Consider the following 24,812-nt stretch of genomic DNA (forward strand, 5'->3'; position numbering starts at 1 on the left):
CCTTAAGGGAAATGACACTGAGAATTGTTTCAAATTCAGCGGCTTTGATTCAGCAAGCCACAACAGTTAAAAACAAGGACATCGGGAAATTTTTGGATGGCATCTGTGTCTCTGAAAAAGGAACTGTTCAGCAGGCTGAAGAAGAAGATCTAAGAGTTGTCCAGCTCCAGAAACAAGATCCTGGATGATTCCTAAGACCTATTTGTGATATTTAAATGATATAATAAAAGACTTATTGATTTGGAAATAATAATAATACTTTTTAAAAAATTAGCTGGGCATGGTGGCATGAGCCTGTGATCCTAGCTATACAGTGGGCTGAGGCAGGAGGATCGCCTGAGCCCAGGAGGTCAAGGCTGCAGTTTGCCGTGATCGCACCATGTGATCACCAGCCTGGGTGACAGAATTATTTCCTGTCTTAAAAAAGAAAAAAAGAAGAGCAAGAGCAGGAGCAGGAGCAGGAGCAGTAAGGAGGAAATGGGGGTAGCTACAAAACGGAAACGTGAGAGATCCTTCTGGTGATGGAACTGTTCTAGATCTTGACATATCAGTGTCAGTATCCTGGTTGTGATACTATGCTGTTAGCTGCGTCTCCTGTGAGAATGAAGACCATTCTCCACAATCAGACTGTCGACATTCCAGAAAATGTCGACATTGCTCTGAAGGTACGCACAGTTACTGTGAAGGGCCCCAGAGGAACCCTGCGGAGGGACTTCGATCACGTCAATATAAAGCTCAGTCTTCTTGGAGTTTTGCAAGATGTTCCCATTGGGAGAAATGGCTACAGGGCACACTGGATCTCTGTACATTGGATTTTTTTTTTTACAATTGCATGTGAACCTATAATTATCTCAAAATGAAAAGTTTAATTAAAAAACAAGCCGGGGAATCAGTTAATGGTACACACGCTGAGTAGTGGAATGAATAAACGTGATAGAGCAAGCATTATAAATCGTCAAAGGAACAAGGTAGGAGGTGGATATGGGATGTTTCCTGTAAAACGTTTAACTTTTCTGTATGTTGAAATGTTTTCATAGTAAAATGTTTAAGAAATAAAAAAATAAGCCCAAATAGTGCAGGAGACGTAAGCAACCTGGAAATCCTGTTCCTCTAGGCCTCCTTTGACTTCTCAGAGGCTATGATTACTAATCATTTATTGTATATCTTTACAGATGTTTTCTCTGAATTTGCAACCACACTTAAAATTTTTTCTTAGGTTGGGCATGGTGGCTCACACCTGCAATTCTAGCACTTTGGAAGGCTGAGGTGGGTGAATCGCTTGAGCCCAGGAGTTTGAGACCAGCCTGGGCAACATGGCAAAACCCCGTCTCTGCAAAAAATACAAAAATTAGCTGGGTGTGGTGTTGCACAGCGGTGGTCCCAGCTACTCAGGAGGCTGAGGTGAAAGGATTGCTTGACCCCAGGGGTTTGAGGCTGAGATGGAGCCACTGTACTCCAGCCTGTGCAATAGAGCAAGACATTGTTTCAGACAAACAAAAAACATCTTTTCTGAAAACACCATATGATATTATACCTTCCGTTCTGCAAATGTCTTTAATAACATGCTGAGGATACTTTTCTATGCAGTATATAGAGAGCCTGCTCTTTTAACTGCTATGTATACTTTTTGGTGTGGATATGCCATTATTTATTTAACATTACAGTTTTCTGCTAAACTTATTCTCATAGAAATGATACATACACAAATACATAAAGTAGAATTCTTTATTTCTCCTCCTGCTACCCCACTCCAAAAAAGCATAAGGGTATAGAGGTTGGTAAGAGACCTAGGCCTAGCCAATTATATTCCATTGTCTAAAAGAAAGATGGTCTTTTTAGCTAAGATTGGGACAATAAGGATGATATGAGCTTGGAGTTACCTGAAGCCAAAGGAAAGCAGAGCTGAGAAACGAAGGGAGGGAAGGAGGGTGAGAAGGAGAGAGGAAAGGACACAGAACCACTAAGGGCAAGCTAATGAGGTCATTGAACCCTTGAATTCAATAGCACCTGCAGCTTCCTGAACATTTCAGTTATGTCAGAAAATAAAGTCTATCCTCAATTCCCTTAACCTGGTTAGAGTTGCAACCCAAAACCCTGCCTAATATATAATAATGTGTAACTTACATGTAATCAAATATATGCACATATAGAAGAATATACTCTGTTCTGTGTGCCATTCCACTACCCAGCAGTATTCAAGCTATCTGTAAATAAGATATTAAAGTGGAAGTTTTCAGCCAGGCATGGTGGCTCACGCCTGTAATTCCAGCACTTTGGGAGGCCTAGGTGGATCACCTGAGGTCAGAGTTTGAGACCAGCCTGGCCAACATGGTGAAATGCTGGTCTTTACTAAAAATACAAAAATTAGCCAGGCATGGTGGTGCATGCCTGTAGTCTCAGCTACTTGGGTGGCTGAGGCATGAAAATTGCTTGTGCCTGGGAGGTAGAGGTTACAGTGAGCCAAGATCACACTACGGCTCTTTAGCCTGGGCAACAGAGGAAGACTTCGTCCCAAAAAATAAATAGGCTGAGTGCGATGGCTCACGCCTATAATCTCAGCACTCTGAGAGGCCGAGGCAGGCTGATCACCTCGGGAGTTCGAGACCAGCCTGGCCAATATGGTGACACCCCGTCTCTACTAAAAATACAAAAATTAGCCGGGCATGGTGGCAGGCGCCTGTAATCCCAGCTACTTGGGAAGCTGAGGCAGGAGAATTGCTTAAACCCAGGAGGCGGAGGTTACAGTGAGCTGAGATCATGCCACTGCACTCCAGTCTGGGCAACAGAGCAAGACTCTGTTTAAAAAAAAAAAGAGATAAAATAATAAATAAATAATAAAATGGAAATTTCCATTAAGCATTAATATACATTAGTTGTAAAACAGTATGATATGTGAAGTCGCTGCAAACTTTCCAATAACCTTAATAATCTGTTACAAGGGCTGGGTGCAGTGGCTCACACTTGTAGTCCCAACACTTTGGGAGGCCAAGATAGGAGGATTGCTTGAGCCCAGGAGTTCAAAACCTGCCTAGTTAACATAGAGAGACTTTGTCTCTACAAAAATATATCCATAAATTAATAATTAGCTGGGTGTGGTGGCTAGCACCTGTAGTCCCAACTACTGGGCAGGCTGAGCTCAGGAATTTGAGGCTGCAGTGAGCCATAATCGTGCCACTGCACTCTAGGCTGGGTGACAGAGGGAGACCCTGTCTCAAAAAATAAAAACTGTTACACGACACTTGAACCTCCCCTCTTACCTTGAGAATATGAGTGGTCCGGACTGGAGCTTTGTGAGGAGATTATCTATGGGAAGAGATAGGCCTGTGTTGTAAGCTCCCCTCCTAATGTTGGGGGCACCAAACTCCCTGCCAGTAAGACTCAGGCAGAGGCACCTTTTGTGTGTCTGGGAAGAAGTGTGTTGCAGGCTAGGAAGCCACAAGGTGGACTGGAGTGGAACTGCTACCTAAGTCACAATGACTCTCTGACTGCTCCTCTCACCCATGGGTGACAGCCATTTTCAACAGTGAGACCCTGTTCCTCTGGTCCCAATTTGAATTAACTGGGCCAGAATTCCTTTCTATAAAATGTATAATAGAGACAAAGAGTGGGGGAAAAAAGCCCTCTTTGGGTGGCTGATTCTGGAATGTTGCATTCCTCTATTGAGATTTGGAGGTGGGAGGAGCTGGTCTGCAGAAAAGAAAAATGCATCAGACCTGAAGAAAAAAAAGCAGAGATGAGATCATAGAGAGGAGATCTGGAATGAATGCATTCTATTTTCTTTTCATCAATTCTCCCTTTTTTTGGTTCAAGCTATATATATATATGTATATGCTGTAGCTAAGTATATCTGCACAGGCTGGAGTGTAGTGGTGCAATCATGGCTCACCGCAGCCTCGAACTCCTAGGCTTAGCCTCCCTCAGTAGCTGGGGCTAAGGGCTGGGAGTGTATATGTATTTTTTTGAGACAGGGCTTCTCTCCGTCACTCAGGCTGGAGTGCAGTGGTGCAATCATAGCTCACTGCAGTCTTGACCTCCTGTGTTCTAGGGATCCTCCCACTTCAGCCTCTCAAGCTGAGACTACAGGTGCACACTATCCTGCCCATCTAATTTTTTTGTATTTGTAGAGGTGGGGTTTCTCCATGTTGTCCAGGCTGGTCTTGAACTCCTGGGCTCAAGCCATCTGCCCGCCTCAGCCTCCTTCAGTGCTGAGGTTACAGGTGTGAGCCACCAAGCCTGATTAAGCTATCTTGTTTTTCGTACAATTTATGGGGTACATGTGAAATTGTATTACATGTATATAACACATAGCAATTGAGTCGGGGCTTTGAGGGTGTCCACACCCCACTACAATACATTTTTGTTAACAGCAGTCACCCTACTCTGCTCTCAAACACTGAATTTCTGTGTTCTAACTGTATGTTTGTACCCTTTAACCCACTTCTCTTCATCCTCCTCCTCCCCCTAGCTTGTAAGCTATCTTGAGTTGCTTTCTGGTGTTTCAACAAGGTTCCTAACTAACTCAACTGCTAACATTCCTTAATCCTTTGTCAAATACCATTTGCATTCTTCCATTGTCACCTACTCTGCATCTCCTCTCTGGTCTCCCTGAGCTCCTCCACTCCATGCACCGTCCTCCTTCACATTTGGGGAGCCCTTCATAATTTATGTCATGCTTTCACATATGCTATCTGTGATCATCCCAGTAATCCCGTGAACTAGTTGTTCTTATTTCAGTTCAACAGTCCTTTAGTGAGTACCTACTAAGTGCCAGGAACCAAGCTGTAGGGTTCATTTGCCTGTTCTCCCCTAGCATGAGTTCACAATCCCTCTTCAATCTCTGGGGCTCAGCTAGGTATGGTGGCTCATGCCTGTAATCCCAGCACTTTGTGAGGCTGAAGCGGGCAGATCCCCTGAGGTCAGGAGTTTGAGACCAGCCTGAACAACATGGTGAAACCCCATCTCTGCTAAAAATATAAAAACCGGGCTTGTCGATGGGTGCCTGTTACCCCAGCTACCCAGGAAGCTGAGGCAGGAGAATTGTTTGAACCTGAGAGGCGGAGGTTGCAGTGAGCCAAGATCATGCTACTGCACTCCAGCCTGGGCTACAGAGCGAGACTCCATCTCAAAAATAAAAATAAAATAAATAAAATAAAATCTCTGGGGCTCATATACAGACTCACTCAAACATGCGGGACTGGAGGCCCACCTATCCGTACTGAATATATGTAAAATATGTAAACCAAGTTAACCAGCTGCTAAATAAGAACTGTCTTCTGAGCTTGGTGTGGTGACTCGTGACTATAATCCCAGCACTTCGAGAGGCCGAGACGGGATGATCACTTGAGCCCAGGAATTCAAGACCAGCCTGGGCACCAAAGTGAGACCCCGTCCCTGTTCAATAAGTGAATAAATAAGAACTGCATTGACAGGTGTGGCCAGACTCAAAGTTACAGTTTTGGATAACTACATGCATCTCCTTTCTCTTTGCACGCTCAGTTCTCTCCCAACCTCGAGGGCTCTCCCAGGCGCGTGTGCTGACATTGTAGCTCGCACAACCAGTCTCTGTCCATGCCTGCTGCCGACAGCTGCTCTTTGGTCATATCTTGGGCTTAAGAGTGCATGTGGCAGCGGTAACCCTCACCCCCCACCCATCTAGAAGGTAGACCTATTAAAGAGACCTGCACAGGCTTTGGGCCACTTGGGCAGCAAACTCCAGTGTCCCAGGTACCTGGGACATGCTCTAGAGTTGGGAGGTGCTCAGAGGGTGAGGGCCCTTCATTTTGCTTCACAGGCCTACCTAATTGGCAAGGGCTATCTAGAAGAAGGGCGAAGCAAGGCCCTCCAAAGGGTGGGTCCTGAAGTTTAGAAGTGTTCAGTTTTCAGAGATAATATGCTGCACTCACTGCGTATTATTAATTCCCCCAGTGGGGTCTGGGGAGAGTTTAAGCAAATATGTTAGCACTTCTGCAACAACATACATTAATATTCATTCTAAGTGAATGAAATAAAGACTATAAATAGTCTTTATAGATGCCTCTATAAATTCCTCACGTCATTTCAAGTCAGATTTTGCTGCCACATGAGTCTGTGCCAAACTTAAGAAAAAACTTTTGGCTGGCCTCATGCCTGTAATTCTAACACTTTGGGTGGGTAAGGCAGGAGGATTGCTTGAGCCTGAGAGTTCAAGACCAGCCTGGCAACATAGCAAGATCCCATCTCTACAAAAAGTAAGAAAATCAGCTGGGCGCAGTGACACACACCTGTAGCTCTAGCTGCTTGGGTGTCTTAGGTGGGAGAATCCTTCGAGTCTGGGAGGTTGAGGCTGTAGTGAGCTGTGATCATGCCACTAAACTCCAGCCTGGGTGACAGAGAAAGACCTTGCCTCAAAACCACCACCACCATCACCACCACCAACACACACACACACAACCTTTCGATTTTCAGAGCTTTTAAGGTTTCAGAACTTGGAGATAAGGAGTTGTGAAACTATAATGGAGTCATAACATAGTCACTGCTATTCAATTGATGACACATTTCTAGCCTTTCTTTCAACTAAGTGTAGCCATGTGGCTAAGCTCTCAGCAAGAGAATATGAGCAGAAGTGATGAGGGCTGCTTTGGGCCTGAGCTTTTAGGCACCAGGCATGTATTTTCCCACAGTCTCTTCCCTCTTCCTCCAACCTGGAAGGCAGATGTGCCTGCTATCCAGCTTCTGTCAAGCAGATGAGGACAGGGTCCTTATATTTGCAAAACAACAATCTGGAAGGAAATGGAGTCCTCAGATGGCCAAGTGGGGCAAAAGCCTTACCAATCTGTACTGCTCAACTATGGGGGAGGGAAATGAACTTCTGTTCTTCCTTAAGTCACTGAAATTTTTTTTTTTTTTTTTGAGATGGAGTCTCACTCTGTTACTCAGACTGGAGTGCAGTGGTGTGATCTCGGCTCACTGCAACCTCTGCCTCTCAGGTTCAAGCAATTCTCTGCCTCAGCCTCCAGAGTAGCTGGGAATACAGGTGTCTGCCACCAAGCCTGGGAAATTTTTGTATTTTTAGTAGAGACAGGGTTTCACCATCTTGGCTAGGTTGGTCTCGAACTCCTGACCTCGTGATCCACCTGCCTCAGCCTCCCAAAGTTATGAGATTACAGGTGTGAGCCACCATGCCGAGCCTGTAATTTTTTTTTTCTTTTGTAAAGATGAGGTCTCACTATATTGCCCAGGCTGAACTTGAACTCCTGGGCTCAAGTGACCCTTCTGCCTTGGCCTCCCAAAATGCTGGGATTACAGGTGCTCGCCACCACACCAGCCAATTTTCGTATTTTTTGTAGAGATGGGGTTTTGTCATGTTGCCTAGTCTGATCTCAAACTCCTGATCTCAAGTGATCTGCCCACCTTGGCCTTTCAAAGTGCCGGGATCACAGGCATGAGCCACCCCTCCTGACCCTTGTTTTCAAATTTAAAGAACAGTAGAGAAGACAGGACTGGTGTCATAAACCTGCGAGTCACCCCCCAAGACAGAATCTACCAAGGGTGAAGGAGAGAGCAGCAGCAGAACTCATAACCAAAATGAAAAGAATGTCAGAGAAACTGGAGGGAACCAGGAGAGAGAAGAGAATATGGCCCCAGTTAGAGTGGAGAAAACTGGAGTCTGGAGGCAAAGCTAAGTGCGCTGATCCTAGACTCAGATTCGGGCCTTTGCTCTTTGCACTGGAACCACTGCCCATAGATTTTTATCGTACTGCGTCTTTTTTCTTTAAATGAACTTCTAGGGAGAGAGTCTGTATAGACAACTTGTTTTCATTTCCCAGTTTCCCCCTCCAAGCCTATGCCTGCTTTTGAACTGAAGCCTGCCCCTACTCTGCCCTCCCGATGTTGCCATCCTGTGGGTTCATGCATCTGTCTATGATTTGATATTTTAGGCCTGTGTGCCTGATTAACACCAAGAGCAACAAGGTCCTCAAAAATGCGTTGGACAGAAACAAATTGATTATCGAAGCAGAGTGAGGCTGGACACAGGACTGAAGGGTGCTGAAGCTGCTAGAGCCACAAGGGAGAGCATTCAGAGCCACATGCCCATGACGTTGTCTCAGATCCATTGGCTTCATCACGTTTGTCATTTCCCCACATCTTATTCTCAATGTCATAAGTCACGAAGATGAGTCATTAAGCTGGTTTACTCAATTTATCTTGTGAACATGCTGATAAAAAGACTGTTATTGAATCCTCATGATTTAGAGGGTTGTAGGAGTTTTAGGAGATCCAATAAAACCCTTTAATTAAACTCAGCAATGGTCATGAGAACTAGTAATGAGTTTCAATTGCCTGGTAATTGCATGATTGGTATGAAAAATGACTCTGTGTTAGAATCTATTTTAGGATGAAGGATAAGTGTATACACGTTTATACATTTCTTCATATTTGTTGTGCATCTACTATGTATCAGGAATTATGTGAGCAACAGACTCAAGACAGGTGAGACTCCTACCCTTCTGGAGCTTGTATTCTTGTGGGCTATTTTTATTTCATACCCCGCTGAGGATTTTCTAACAATTAAAAAATGCCTTCCCCTCCTTCCCCTGTTAGTAGGAGGGCAAGCACACCCACCAGGATCCAGGCCAAAGTGGCAGAAGAGTTTCCACATGTTAATTCTCACTACAGCCCTGCAAAGCAGGTTAACATGGTAGAAATGGACAGACCTGGGTTCAGAGGCGGTCTCTGCTACTTCCTGATGCTTGTTCATCTCTCTCCTTTTTTTTTGAGATGGAGTTTCCCTCTTGTTACCCAGGCTGGAGTGCAATGGCGCAATCTCGGCTCACCGCAACCTCCGCCTCATGGGTTCCGGCAATTCTCCTGCCTCAGCCTCCTGAGTAGCTGGGATTACAGGCACGCGCCACCATGCCCAGCTAATTTTTTGTATTTTCAGTAGAGACGGGGTTTCACCATGTTGACCAGGATGGTCTCGATCTCTTGACCTCATGATCCACCCGCCTCGGCCTCCCAAAGCTTGTTCATCTCTTAGGGCCACAATTTCCTCCTGTTAAACCCTGGAGATGACAACACACATAGTATATGACATATAAATCCTTGGCACGTGGCACCACAGCCATTCCTATTGCCATTAGCTCCTTTTTGAAGATGAGAAACTTGACACAGTGAGGGAAAGTGACTTGCCTAAGATCACATGGCTGGTAACTGGCAGAGCAGGAACTTGCATTCAAATCTTCCGACTCTGTGCCGTGTACCCTTTCTAATTTGGCACCACTGTCTGGCATGAGGCTGGGAAATAATTAACCATGTGTCCAGGGATCTATGCTTCCGGAGGGGTGCAGGCCTGGTGACTTAGGAAAGACCGCATGGGGGTAGTGGTCGGGGCGTGGGAGGAAGATGTGGAGTCTTGGTAGGCTAGAACCCAACTAATGGCCCGGGCAACAGTCAGCATCGGCCGCTGCCTGTTCACCTGCGGCCAAACACTGACCCCTGCCGGCCGCCCGAGGGAAGGCAGCGCCCGGCCCAGCTCCGGGAGTGCTGGGGGGCGCCCGCGGCTGGAACCGGCGGGTGGACGCACAACGCGCAGACAGGAGCCGGGGAGTCTGGGGGGCACAGGGCGCCCCTCTCCTGGAACCTCGAGACCTGGGCGGCCGAGGGTCGCATCGCCCCCCTCGCTCACTCGCTTTTGACAAGAAAAGGGACCGAGCTGAGGATTTTCCTTCCCCTGGGCCCCCACCCCGAGCATCTCCGGGTCTCTCCTCGCCGCGCAGCACCCTCCCAAACGTGTTTGGGGGGCTCGGGGCCTGCCCTTGCTGCCCCGTCTAGGGTCCCGGCCACCTGGAGCAGGCGGGGGGCGTCTCTAGGGGTGGATTCAAGCCTCCTGTGGGGCAGATGGACTGACTCTAGACCAAAGGCCACTTGCTGGGGCTGAGGAGACGCTCTGGCAGTGATACCAAATACAGCTGCTTCTTGCCTCTCCTGACTTCTCCCACCCAGACGGGTCCAGAGGGTTGTCCCTACAGAAGGAGCTAACGAAGGACTCTTTACCCCTTCCCTCCTCGTCAGAACTGCTTTAAAGAGAGAGAGAGAGAGAGAGAGAGAGAGAGAGAGAGAGAGAGAGAGAGAGAGAGAGAGAGAGAATGAATTCTCAGTTATTTGGCCCCTATGTGGCTTAGCACCCCCCATTGCTCTCTGCAGAATGAAGTCAGCTAACCATTTCTGATAACCGAAGTAAACAGAACATTTCTTCATATGACCATGTCCATTTCTTAATAGAAGATCAACTTGGAGGAGCCGCCTGCTGGAGACCTTGTTTGCAATTGGACAGCCAGAGAGCAATGCAGGCTCAGCATTTTATTCTTTGAGATAAAAACAAGGCAGAAAGGCTTGTTTGCAATTCAAATATGTTGATTGGGGGCAATATTTTTCAAAAATTTCAGTAATATTTAGAAAGTAACAACATGCTTTCGAGAGAAAGGCTTGATGTCATGTGCTTTACCTTATTCTTTCAGATCAAGAATCTCCATTTGCAGTGGAAGGGATCTGACTCTTAAGTTTCCTGTGAAGAGGGAGGGAGGGAGGAAGGAAGGAAAAAGGGTAGGGAGGGTGAGTTGGCTGAGCTGCTCACCACTCAGGGTGAGAAGCCTGTAACCAGTTGCCTGCAGAGTGAAGCTAGTTGAGCCTGACAAGAGCAGGCAATGCTCACAGTTACAATGCATAAAGAACTTTCTAGTGCATTATTGGGCCATCTGACCCTTTGAGGTGGGCCTGGATGTTAGTGCTATTCTCATTTTCAGATTAGAAAGAGGGAACTTGAGGTCGGGCTCGGTGGCTCACATCTGTAATCCCAACACTTTAGGAGGCTGGGGCAGGTGGATAACCTGAGACCAGGAGGAGTTCAAGATCAGCCTGGTCAACATTGCAAAACCTTGTCTTTAGAAAAAACACAAAAATTAGTCGGGCATGATGACACACACCTGTGATCCCAGCTACTTGGGAGATTGAGCATAAGAATCACTTGAACATGGGAGGTGGAGGTTGCAGTAAGCTGAGATAACACCACTGCACTCCAGTTTGGGTGACAGAGGAAGAGCCTGATGAAGGAAGGAAGGAAAGAAGGAAAGAGAGAGGGAGGGAGGGAGGGAGGGGAGAACTTGAAGCTCTGAAAGGCAAAGAGATTAGCTTGATAGAAAGATGGGATCAGAACGCTGATTTTTGACCCTTTCTAGACTAGTATATTATTATTTATGCCTTCTTTTTTTTTTTTTAATTTTTGACAGATGGGGTCTCAATTTGTCACCAGGCTGCAGACAGCCTGTCACCCAGGCTGGAGTGCAGTGGCACAATCATAGTTCACTGCAGCCTTGAATCCCTGTGCTCAAGCAATGCTCCTGCCTTGGCTTTTCAAAACACTGGGATTACAGACGTGAACCACTTTGCCTGGTCTACGCCTTCTTACTAAAATGGGACCTGTGAGCCCAGTGGGGAGATGGCTTTGCTCTCAATTCTGACAAGGGAGAGAACCATACTTGTCGCTGCATTTTAACAAGGACACGAACAAACGGTCTCCTCATCAAGTAAGTCTCGACTCACCTGTCCCCTCAGAGAGGGCTTCCCTGACCTCTTAGTATTGTCGCCACCCCAAGTGATATTTTTCCACCTTTATAGCATCACCATCTGAAATTGTCTTGTTGTATTTCTGTGTGGACATGTTTATTGTCTGTGTCCCCGTGACAATGCAAGTTCTCTAACAGTCGCAGCCTCGTCTTCTTGCTTCTGTGTCCCTAGAACATCCTAGGACATACCAAGCACTCCATGAAAATGTTTGAATTAATGGACAAACTAGAGCAGTGGCTCTCAAAATCTGGTCCACAGCCTTCTGGGGATCTCTAGACTCTTCCTGGGGGGTTGTGGGGTTGAAAGCTAAGAAATAATTTGTCTTTTTCACTGCATTGACATTGACGTCATTTGCAATGACAGCCCAAGAGCAATGGTGGGTAAAGCTGCTCCAGCCCCAAACTGTACCAGCAGGCATTGCATTCCTCACCACCGTGCAATGCCAGTAAGATAAAACCAAAGCCAGTTTCACTGAGCATGTCCTTCCTTGATGAAGCAGTATAAGCGATTGATTCCATTTATTTTACATTTATTTTTTGAGACATAGTCTCTCGCTGTCACCTAGGCTGTGCAATAGGCTGCTGTCATAGCTCACTGCAGCCTTCAACTCTTGGGCTCCATCAATCCTACGACCCCAGCCTCCCCAATAGCTGGGACTACAGGAGTGTGACACCATGCTCAGCTAATTAAAAAGACATTTCCAGCTTGGGCAACATGGCAAAATCCATCTCTACAAAAAATACAAACGTTAGCTGGGTGCAGTGTGGTGCATCTGTAGTCCCAGCTACTCAGGAGGCCAAGGTGGGAGGATTGCTTGAACCTGGGAGGCAGAGGTAGCAGTAAGCCATGATTACGTGACTGGGCTCCAGCCTGGGTGACAGAGTGAGATCTTCTCTCAAAAATAAGTTAATAATTTTTATAGAGACAGGGTCTTACGTTGCCCAGGCTGGTCTTGAACTCCTGGACTCAAGGCATCTTCCCACTTGACCTCCCAAAGTGCTGGGATTACAGGTATGAGCCGCCATGCCCAGCTCACTAATATCATTGAGTTTCAAGCTGGAATACATGAAATAAGGCACATAAAATACTTCTGCTGCTACCAAGGGACAGGGTTGTCTTGAGGAGAAGCGCTGGGTAATTGGTTCAGTTGTGAGCTGAACTAGCTGCTTTTTTCATGGAACACCATATTTACTTGAAAGAATGAGTGACAGAAAAAAACTTCTGCTAATTCAGACTTGGGTATTTGGCAAACAGTTTTTGGAAAAATGAACAAAGTGAGCCTTCCCTTTCAAAGAGAACAACTGGCAATATTAACTGCCAATTATAAAATTGAAGTCTTGGAATTTTGGAAAAGTTGTATCTTTCACTAAGAGCTTGGCAGGTTATTCAGAACCGAAATGTTGTTCTGATGGGCTTGGTGGTATGATTATTAAATGTGATATTTTGATATTATAAAATGGTATCAATGTTTAGGGGGCAGTGAAATAAATATTTTCCAAATAACCAATGAATATGCAATGTTAAAAGTTTTTGCATGCAAGAAAGATCCAATCAAAGTATATGATACAGGCTGGATGCAGTGGCTCACATTTGTAATCCCAGCACTTGGGGAGGCCTAGATGAGCAGATCGCTTGAGACCAGGAGTTCAAGACCAGCCTAGGCAACATGGCAAAAACCCAGCTCTACTAAAAATACAAAAAGTTAGCTGGGCACGGTGGTGCATTCCTGTAATCCCACCAGGGGCTGAGTGGGGAAGATCACTTGAGCCTGGAAGGTTGAGGCCATACTAAGCCCTGATTGTGCCACTGCACTCCAGCCTGGGCAACAGAGTGAGACCCTATCTAAAAAAAAAAAATTTCATGAGAAACCAATTGAAAAGTTCGCTGATACGATTTTAGGTTCCACACTGCAATTCATCTTTAAGAAACTACACTTGTCCAGTTTTAGTGTGTTATCTAAGAAAAAAAAATTTTTTTATTCGAAAAGGTGATTAAGATAGTCTTCATTTTTCAGCTACATATCTATGTGAAGACAAACTTTTTTCATATATTTCAACCAAAACAACATATCTCAACACATTGAATGTAAGTAGCAGCAGATATGAAGATGCAACTATCTTCTACTCAGCCAGACATTAAACAGATTGCAAAAATGCAGAACAATGTCACTCTTCTCACTAATTCTTCTGTTTTGGAAAATACAATTATTTTTCAACTGTTACCTACATTAACATATACAGAAAATGGTTTATTAATGCTATTTTAAATGAATTAATACATATTTTTAAAATTTCTCAGTTTTACTTTCTAACATGGTAAATGTCAGTGGATATTGAACATAAGCACATAAAAACAAAAACAAATACAGAAACAAAAGCTTTCTGGGGCCCTTGGTGATTGTTAAGAGTATAACGGGGTTTGGAGACCAAAATGTGGAGAACTGTGGAGCAAGACATGAAGAAAATACCAATTTTTCTCTCTCTTTTTTATCGAGCTGTAATTCCTACACCATAAAACTCAGCATTTAAAAATGTATGACTCGGTGTTTTTTAGCAGATTCACAATGTTGTTCAACAATCACTACTATCCAATTCCAGGACCTGCGCCTGTTTGCAGCCATTTTCCATTACTCTCTGCTTCCAGCCCCTGACAACCACAAATCTCCATGAATTTGCCTAAGTGAACATTTAATAAAAATGGAATCATGGCTGGATGCAGTGGCTTACACCTCTAATCCCAGCACTTTGAGAGGCCGAGGTGGGCGGATCACAAGGTCAAGAGATTCAGACCATCCTGGCCAACATGGTGAAACTGTCTCTACTAAAAAATACAAAAATTAGCTGGGCATGGTGGCATGTGCCTATAGTTCCAGCTACTCGGGAGGCTGAGGCAGGAGAATCACTTGAACCCAGGAGACAGAGGTTGCAGTGAGCCAAGATTGTGCCACTACATTCCAGCCTGGTGATAAAGCAAGATTCTGTCTCAAAAAAGGAACCATATGTGGCCTTATGGCTGGGCACGATGGCTCACGCCTGTATTCCCAACACTTTAGGAGGCTGAGGCGGGCGGATCACCTGAGGTCGGGAGTTTGAGACTAGCCTGACCAACATGGAGAAACCCCATCTCTACTAAAATACAAAAATTAGCCAGGCATGGTGGCCCATGCTTGTAATCCCAGCTACTAGGGAGGCTAAGCCAGGAGAATCACTTGAACCTGGGAGGCAGCGGTTGCAGTGAGCTGAGGTCACACCATTGCACTCCAGCCTGGGAAACAAGAGTGAAACTCTGTCTCAAAGAAAAAAAAGGGGCCAGGTGTGGTGGCTCACGCCTGTAAATCCCAGCACTTTGGGAGGCTGAGGCGGGCGGATCACAAGGTCAGGAGATCGAGACCATCCTGACCAATATGGTGAAACCCCGTCTTAATAATAATAATTTTAAAAAATGGCCTTTTGTGACTGGCTTCTTTCACTTAGCATAATGTTTATAAGATTCATCCATGCTGTAGCTTGTATCAATACTTCATTCATTTTTATGGTAGAATAATATTCCACTGCATGGACAGACCACATTTTGTTTATCCACTCATCAATTGATAAACACCTGATATGGTTTGGCTGTGTCCCCACCCAAACCTCACCTTGAATTGTAATAATCCCTATATGTCAAGGGAGGGACCAGGTAGAGGTAACTGACTCATAGGGGTGGTTCCCCCATGCCGTTCTCGTGATACTGAGTGAGTCTCAGGAGATGTGATGGTTTTATAAGCATCTGGCATTTCCCCTGCTTGCACTCACCCCCCTCCTGCTGCCCTGTGAAGAAGGTGCCTGTTTCTCCTTTGCTTTCTGCAATGATTATAAGTTTCCCGAGGCCTCCCGAGTAATGTGGAACTGTGAGTCAATTAAAACTCTTTCCTTTATAAATTATCCAGTCTCAGGCAGTTCTTTATAGCAGTGTGACAATGGATGATGCATTCCCACTTTTTGGCCATTATAAATAATGCTGCTATAAACATTCACGTAACTTTTTTTTTTTTTGAGACAGAGTCTTATTTTGTCACTCAGGCTGGAGTGCAGTGATACAGTCTTGGTTCACTGCAACCTCTGCTTCCCAGGTTCAAGCGATTCTCCCATCTCAGCCTCCTGAGTAGCTGAGATTACAGGTGTGTGCCACCATACCAGTTAATTTTTATATTTTAAATAGCGATGGGGTTTCACCATGTTGGCCAGGCTGGTCTCAAACTCCTGACCCCATGTGATCCACTCACCTCAGCCTCCCAAATTTTTGGGATTACAGGTGTGAGCTACTGCGCCCAGCTACCCTTTTTTTTTTTTTTTTTTTGACAAAATCTTGCTGTATCGCCCAGGCGGGAGTGCAATGGCATGATTATAGCTCACTGCATGATCTGGAAAGGATCTTGTATCCAGAAGATAGAAGAGCTGTTTTTCTGTTGTTGTTGAGACAGGGTCTTGCTCTGTCATCCAGCCTAAAGTGCAGTGGCATGATCATAGCTCACTGCAGCCTCCACCTCCTGGGCTCAAGCAAGTCCTACGCTCAACCAGTCCTCCAACCTCAGCCTTCCCAGTAGCTGGGATTATAGGCATGCACCACCACACTCAGCTAGTTTTTTGTATTTTGTAGAGATAGGATCTCACTATGTTGCTCAGGCTGGTCTCAAATTCCTGGGTTCAAGGGATCCCTCCCACCTTGGCTTCCCTAAGTACTGGGTTTATAGGTGTGAGTCACTGCTCCTGGTCTCATGTACAAGTATATAGAATGTTCTCAATTCTCTCGGATATATACCTAGCAGTGGAATTGCTAGGTTTGCGGTAACCCTGTGCTGAACTCTTTGAGGACCTGCCAAACCATTTTTCACAGACGCTGCACCTTCTTTATATTCCTACTAGTAATTTATGAGGGTTCAAATGTGTCTACATCCTTGCTAATACTTGTTATTGTCTTTTTATTATAGCTATACTAGTGGGTTTGAAACTTTTGATTTTCCCTAATGGGTAATGATGGATGCTGAGTATCTTTTTTTATTTTCTTTTTAGAGATGGAGTTTCACTCTTGTTGCCCAGGCTGGAGTGCAGTGGGACAATCTCGCTTCACTGCAAGCTCCGCCTCCCAGGTTCAAGCAGTTCTTCTGCCTCAGCCTCCTGAGTAGCTGGGATTACAGGTGCATGCCCAGCTAATTTTTGTATTCTTAGTAGAGACAGGGGTTCATCATATTGGCAAGGCTGGTTTTGAACTCCTGACCTCAGGTGATCCACCTGCTTGGCCTCCCAAAGTGCTGAGATTATAGGCATGAGCCACCGCATCCAGCCAATGCTGAGTATCTTTTCATGTGTCTCTTGGCGTTTGTAAATATTCTTTGGAGAAATGCTTATTCCAGTCATTTGCCCAAAATTAAGCTGGGTTGTCTTTTTATTATTAAATTATAAGAGCTGTTATAGGCTGGACGAGTTGGTTCACTCTACTCCCGACACTTTGGGTGGCAGAGGCAGGAGGATCACTTAAGCCCAGGAGTTCAAGACTCGCCTGGGCAACATAGTGAAACCTTGTCTATACAATAAAAATTTAAAATGTTATCCAGGCATGATGGTGTACACCTACAGTTCCAGCTACTTGGGAGACTGAGGTGGGAGGATTGCTTGAGCCCAGGAGGTGGAGGCTACAGTGAGCTATGATCATGCCACTGCATTTTAGGCTGGATGACAGAGCAAGACCCTGTCTCAACAACAACAGAAAAACAGCTCTTCTATCTTCTGGATACAAGATCCTTTCCAGATCTATGATTTGCAAATATTTTCTCCCATTCTGTGGTTTATCTTTTGAGATGGCCTTGGCCCTGAAATTTTTAATTTTGATGAAGTCTAATTTATCTATTTTTTTCTTCAGCTGATTGTGCTTTTGGTGTTGTATGTAAAAAAAACCATTGCTTAATCCAAGGTCACAGAGGTTTACACCAGTTTTTTCCCTAAGAGTTTTATGGTTTTAGTTCTTATCTTTACGTCTTTGATTCATTTTGAGTTAATTTTTGCAGATGGTAAAAGGTAGGAGTCCAAATTCATTCTTTTGCATGTGGACATCCAGGTGTCCCAGCACTATTTGTGGGGAAAAAAGTTCTTTCCTCATTTTTTGTCTTGATACCTTGGCCACAAACATACAGGTTCCATCGATGCACATGTCAATCCTATGCCAGTACCACATTGTTCTCATTACCATAGGTTTTGAAATTGGAAAGTGTAAGTTCTCCAACTTTTGTTTTTGTTTTTGAGACAAGGTCTTGCTCTGTTGCCCTGGCTGGAATGCAGTGGCACGCTCTTAGCTCCCTGCAGCTTCAACCTCCCTGGGCTCAGGTGATCCTCCTGCCTCAGCCTCCTGAGTGGCTAGGACCACAGGTGAGCACTACCCACCTGCTAATTTTTGTATTTTTTGTAGAGACAGGGTTTTACCACGTTGCCTAGGCTGGTCTTGAATTCCTGAGGCAAGCAATCTGCATGCCTTGGCCTCCTGAAATTTGTGAATACAGGCATAAGCCACCGCACTGGGCCAAGTTCTCCAACTTTATTCTTTTTCAAGATTGTTGTGGCTAGATCACATCAGCTTTAACATGAACCTTTTTTTTTCATTCCAGGTGATGAGTCCATGGCTGTTTGTCATATCATTCTCTTCACTTTTCAGTACTAACAACGTACTAATAGAAAAGATGACAGCTAGGTGTATAGCAATGAAATGACTTAAGTGAGCTAATAAATCTAAAACACAGAAAAGGATCTGTCCCTCTCTGGACTGTTAGTTGCTGTTGTTGTTATTCTTTTAAGTGAAACATTTTAAAAAGTATCTTTTGCAGCTAGACTATCCAGGTTCGAATACTGGTCCTGTCACTTCCTAGTGGTGTGATCTTGGGCCAGTTATCAGACCTTGCCAAGTTCTAATCTGTAGAATGTGGATAATAACCTTAGTCTCAGAGAGTTGTTGTGGGGATTAAATGCGATAAAGACAATTAAATCAGACAATGGAGATCACGGGAGATGCTCAAACCCAGTAGGTGCTAAACTATTATTTGCCTTCCTACAAGTCTGCAGGGAGCGATCAACTTAGTGAAAAGCCTAGAAATCATTCCACAGGAAGGACACGAAAGAAATGGAGCATGAAGCTGTCTTGAAATATCCAAAAGCCAGATATGGAAGATCTTTTCTGTGTATTCCAGAGAGTGCTGGGGCTCCTGAATTTCAGGAAGCCGTTCCAGCCCATCCTCCCCAGCCCCTATTGCTCTGGGAGCGCCCTTAATGCTCCATGGTCATCGTGCCAGACCTTGCCAAGTTGTAATTATAATTATTTAGGTCTCAGACACTCCCATCGCCTTGTCCCATTCCATAAATATTTACAAAGCGCTTACTGTCTACCAGACACTATGTGTGTTCGACCCTGGGGCTCATGGATGAGTGAGACGCTGCCTGCATCCTCCAAGTCACAGTCCAGCAGAACGCCAATTGGTCAAAGTTTGAAGGAGCCACATTTCTGCTCCATTCAGCCGCTTGCGGTCTCCTCCTACTTCCGTAAGAGCCTTTAGTTTCAGAACCAAGGCAGCAGCTACTTCTCCACAGTAAATTACCAGTCCCAAAGTGAAAGTTTCAGGACAGGCAGTCCAAGCACTTCTTGGCAGAGGTCCTGGGCCTGGAAATACGCGGCTTTCTGAGCGAGGAGCACCCTCTAGTGTCTGTCCACGGTAAGGCGGGTCCAACGTAAAAAAAGCTTTCAAAGATCCCTATTTATTATGAAGAATTTCTTTTCCTTAGCTGAGTGCTGCACTTGGCTAAGCTGCTTTCAGGTCTCCGCTGTAAGACAACAACGTTGACAGTTTAAAAAATAATAAATAGCATAGTTGCCAACATCTTTTGAGCACTTACTATGTACCAGTACTATGTGTTAATTCTCTCATATGGCTTACCCAGGAGGCAGGAACTATGATGATGATGATGTCCCACGTACAGACGAAGAAACAGAGGCAGGTCATCTTAAGTGGTCAGACTCCATAACCATGCTCTTAATTTTTTGGTTTATTGTTAAAGGGAAGCAACCACCATGGGCAATATCAAGATAGTTCTAGTCAAATTTGTCCTGGTTATTTGGGAGAATTGTAATTTAGCTAAATCCAGCAGATTTATGTCAAAACATCAAGTATGGAATGATGATGTGCCTTTCTCATGTTCATACCGAAGGGAATAGCAAGAAAAAATCTAGACTAGGATTTTCAAACTGTGTGTTGTAACTCATTGATGAGTTGGATAAACAATTTAGTGGATATTTACTAGCACTTTAGAAATTGAAATAGCCAGGTGAGGTGGCTCATACCTGCAATCCCAGGTCTTTAGGAGGAGGCCAACGTGGGGAGATTGCTTGAACTCAGGAGTTCAAGACCAGCCTGGGCAACATGGTGAAACCCTATCTCTACAAATAAATGAATAAAAATTAGCCGGGATGGTGGCATGTGCTGTAGTCCCAGATACTTGGAAGGCTGAGGTGGAAGGACTGCTTGAGCCCAGGAAGTCACGGCTTCAGTAAGCCATGTTTGCACCACTGCCCTGCAGCCTGGGTGACAGAGAAAGATCTTGTCTCAAAAAAAGAGAGAGAAAAAGAAAGAGAAAGAAAGTGAGAGAGAAAGAGAGAGGGAGGCAGGGAAATACAGTCGTGCCATTTAACAAAAGGGAAATGTTCTGAGAAGTGCACTGCTAGGCGATTTCATCATTGCGTTAACATCAGAGTATACTTACACATACCTAGATGGTATAACCCACTACACACCTAAGTTATATGGTGTAGCCTATTGCTCCTAGGTTACAAACTCACACAGCATGTGTGCTGTATAGTGAATGCTGTAGGCAACTGTAACACAGTGGTATGTGTTTGTGTATCTAAATATAGAAATGATAAGGTAAAAATATGGTATTATAATCTTTTCTTTTTTGAGATGAAGTTTTGCTCTTGTTGCCCAGACTGGAGGGCAATGGCAGGGTCTTAGCTCACTGCAACCTCTGCCTCTCAGGTTCAAGTGATTCCCCTGCCTCAGCCTCCCGAGTAGCTGGGATGACAGGCGCATGCCACCCCCCCAACACACTAATTTTTGCATTTTTAGTAGAAATGAGGTTTCTCCATGTTGGCCGGGCTGGTCTCAAACTCCTGACTTCAGGTGAGTGCCACCTACAGGGATGAGCCACCAAGCCCAGCCTGGTATTATCATCTTATAGGATGACTGCCATATATGTGGTTCATTGCTGACCCAAACACTGTTATGTATTACATGACGGATAACAAATCAGGAATATTCTAGCATGCATAACGAAGCAGTGCATATTCTCCCGCCCCACCCACCTCTCTCTCTCTCTCCACACACACATGATACATGGTATATATTTAAGTCACTTATATCTTCTATCCAAAAATCTTCACGGTTCCACCTACTCCTATCCTGAGGTTACTGACTGCCTTAGGCAGCCCGAGCTGCCATAGCAAAAGTACCTTAGACTGGGCAACTTAAACAACAGACACTTACTCAGAGTTTGAGAGGCTGAGAAGCACAAGATTAAGGCACTGGCAGATTCAGTGTCTGGTGAGGGCCTGCTTCCGAGGTCATAGATGGTCAGTCATCTTCTCAGTATCTTTACATGGCAGATGGGTGGGGGAGCTCTCTGGAGTCTCGTTTATAAAGGGCTCTAATCCCATTCATGAAGGCTCATGACCTAATGACCTCTCAAAGCCCTCACCTCCAAATACCATCACGTTGGAGATTTGACTTCAACATATAAATTTTGGAGACAGATAAACGTTCAGCCCACAGCACTGATGAAGCACTACATCAGTTGCATCTTCTCTTTCAGCCAGGGCAAGAGCCAGCCTTCCCAGCCAGCACAGTGCTGTGGATGTGTGGACGCCTTGCTGATTGGACTGGGAGCATCCTGTCGTGTCTCCTCTGCCCCAGCATACAGCAGCTTCCTAGTTGCCCCACTGATCCACCATCATTTCTCCATAATTCTATATATGCTAGTTCTCCACACATGTGAGCCTTTACTTATCCTTTAATAGCCACGTGACCAGGTGAACTTATCATGATGAATGTAAAATATTCATAAAATGCTGCAAAAAGTGAGCATGTGTGATTATGTGCTTTTGTCTGCGGTGAGGGTCCATAGCTTAGGTAAGATTCTCAAAGCAGTTTATGAGCCCCCAAATATTAAGAATTAACCACTACATTTGTCTGGAAGCCCCACAGGGCCAGGATCTATCTCTCTCATTCATCTGTTATTTCTCTGTCCTGTGTTTCTAGCTGACAAATACATAGTAGATACTCGAACACAGCTAGTACCTAAACACTTCTGCCTACTTCTGCTGTCACCACCTTTACTCAGGCCACTATTTGTCCACCTCAGCTACAACAGCAGCTTCCTAAATGGTCTCTGTTTCTGCCTTTGCTTCATAGAAGCCATTATTCACAAGCAATTAGATCTTTAAAATCAGATCAGGCCACCCTCTTGCTTAAAACCTTTCAGTGACTCCCATTACACGTGGAATAAAATCCAGACTTCTCACTCTGGTATCCCAGGCCCTGCATCATCTGCCTTCTATCTGACTCTCCAATCCCATCCTACCTGCTCTCTTCTCTCCCTCTGTTCAAGCAGCAATTTTATTTTTGCAATATGTTTCCTTATATACTTTTCTGAAGTCAAAGTTGTTTACACCAGATCAACGTACTTAAGTTACAGTAAGCAAGTTACGCCCACTAAGTTACGCCCAGTAAGTAAGTTAATCCCATTAAGTAGGTTACGCCCAATAAGTAGGTTACTTTCAGTAATTAGGTTACGCCCAATAGATCAATGTAAGTAAGTTACAGTCACGCCCAGTAAGCTATGGGAAGTAAGTTACAGTTATGCCCTGTAAGCTATGGTAAGTAAGTTACAGTTACACCCAGTAAGTTACGGTAAGTAAGTTACCAAGTGTAAATACTTAAGTTAATATTTTACAATGAAGGTAACAAGGGTCCAAAATGAACACAAGCAGTGGCTCAAGCCTGTAATCCCAGCACTTTGGGAGGCCGAGGCGGGTGGATCGCGAGGTCAGGAGATCGAGACCATCCTGGTCAACATGGTGAAACCCCGTCTCTACTAAAGATACAAAAAATTAGCTGGGCGTGGTGGCGCGTGCCTGTAATCCCAGCTACTCGGGAGGCTGAGGCAGGAGAATTGCCTGAACTCAGGAGGCGGAGGTTGCGGTGAGCCGAGATCGCGCCATTGCACTCCAGCCTGGGAAACAAGAGCGAAACTCTGTCTCAAAAAAAAAAAAAAAAAAAAAAGAAGCTGAAAGTGGACACATTGCCTCCCAAGTCCTCATATCCATAAAGTAATGTCTGTTAATTATTTAGAATAACATAGTCCCTCTCTCGGTTCCTGCTTTCCCTCAGCTCGACTACCCCAACCAGGGATCTGTGTCTCGGCTCAAGCTCACCATATGGCAAGGCCCATTTCCCAGGGGCCTCACACGGGAGCGATCCCCACAGATTCCCTCACTATTCCGGCAGCATCTAGCCTGCTTCCTATTCCTCCAATGTCCGGAGCTCTTTCTTCCCTGGCTTAGTAAAAGCTTATTGGGAAAATCTCCTTCCAGAGACTAAATCACTTTCAAACCAATTAAATATAAACTTAAGTAGGTTAAGCCTGTAAATTTTAAATATAAAGCTAGATACATCTAGGTGGGGCACGGTGGCTCACGCCTGTAATCCTAGCACTTTTGGAGGCCAAGACAGGTGGACTACTTACAGTCAGAAGTTGAAAGCCAGCCTGGCCAACATGGTGAAATCCCATCTCTACTAAAAATACAAAAAATTGTATGGTGGTATTCGCCTGTAATCCCAGTTACTTGGGAGGCTGAGGCAGGAGAATCGCTTGAACCCAGGAGGCAGAGGTTGCAGTGAGCTGAGATCGCGTCACTGCACAAGAGCTAGACTATGTGTCTAATAATAATAAAGCTAGATACACCTAAAGGTTTGAATTATAGGGCCATTACAGCACTTCATTTGAAATGTTAAGTACGTGGTTGGATTTTAGCCATGTATTTTATTTTATTTATATTTTTTTGAGACAGAGTCTCACTCTGCTGCCCAGGCTAGAGAGCAGTGGCTCAGTGCAACCGCCACTGCCTAGGTTCAAGTGATTCTTGTGCCGCAGCTTCCAGAGTAGTGGGGACTACGGTGTGCATCACTGTGCCCGGCTCATTTTTCTATTTTTAGTAGAGACGGGGTTTTACCATGTTGCCCATACTGGTCTAGAACTCATGGCCTCAAACAGTCCACCCGCCTCAGCCTCCCAAAGTGCTAGGATTACAGGTGTGAGCCACCGCGCCCGGCCTAGCCATATATTTTAAAGGGATCACTATGGGGCTTCCACTTCTGCACACGAAGGATAAACTGTTGTAGAGATGGCTTCCCCCACCACACACACACACACACACACACACACACGCACAACTAGTAAACTGAAGAAAATTTATGCAACAGCTCTTTTTGCACATTGGACAGCAGGTAATGCAAGACTAATATCTCTGAGAAAAGCAAAATAAGTCCAGCCTCACCAGAGCCCCAGCTGACTGCCTGGAGACAGTGAAGAGAGTGCTATATGGAGCACCCAAACAGAGCCCAGGGGTCTCACTGAGTTTAGGAGACAGGGTTTAGAGTTCAACAATGTGAAGGCAGCTAGAATTTGTGGGAGAGAGTGCTGGAGAAGCAAGAGCTGCATGGAGAGAGAGAAAGCAACAAAGCCTCATAGATCATCAGAGATTTCCTCCAGTCTTTGGTGACTGATCTACACAGGATGAGGGGTGAAATTCCAGAAGGTTGGAGTCCACACAGGGCTGGGCATAGTTTGTGTTTCCACCAACTGGAGCGAAGAGACCTCATAACACACAGATGTTGGGTCGAGTCTTCAGAGGGATACTTATTCTAACAAAGCTTAATAGCAAGATTTAAAAGAAGAAAACAAATTGCAAGTAACTTAATTATATGCCAGGATGAAGTTCAGCACTCTGTGTGTATGTATGTGTGTGTATATGTGTGCACGTGTGTGTATGTGTGTGTGTATATGTGTATATGCATATGTGGGTATATGTGTGTACACGTGTGTGTATGTGTATGCGTGTATGTGTGTACGTATGTGTGTATG

At 45.0% G+C, this 24,812-nt stretch overlaps 1 protein-coding gene across 1 annotated transcript in view; it reads left to right on the top strand.

The window, feature by feature from the left end:
* The first annotated feature begins 602 nt into the window (after positions 1-602).
* LOC144582821 (uncharacterized) overlaps positions 603-24,812 on the top strand; it is a 57,610-nt gene continuing 33,400 nt past the window's right edge. The window contains exons 1-3 of the mRNA XM_078375430.1: positions 603-665; positions 4,466-4,468; positions 5,792-5,848. Of these exons, the coding sequence (XP_078231556.1) occupies positions 603-665; positions 4,466-4,468; positions 5,792-5,848 (123 nt within the window). The remainder of the gene's footprint in view (positions 666-4,465; positions 4,469-5,791; positions 5,849-24,812) is intronic.

Source organism: Callithrix jacchus, chromosome 5 (assembly GCF_049354715.1).
Source record: "Callithrix jacchus isolate 240 chromosome 5, calJac240_pri, whole genome shotgun sequence".
NCBI classification, from domain to species: domain Eukaryota; kingdom Metazoa; phylum Chordata; class Mammalia; order Primates; family Cebidae; genus Callithrix; species Callithrix jacchus.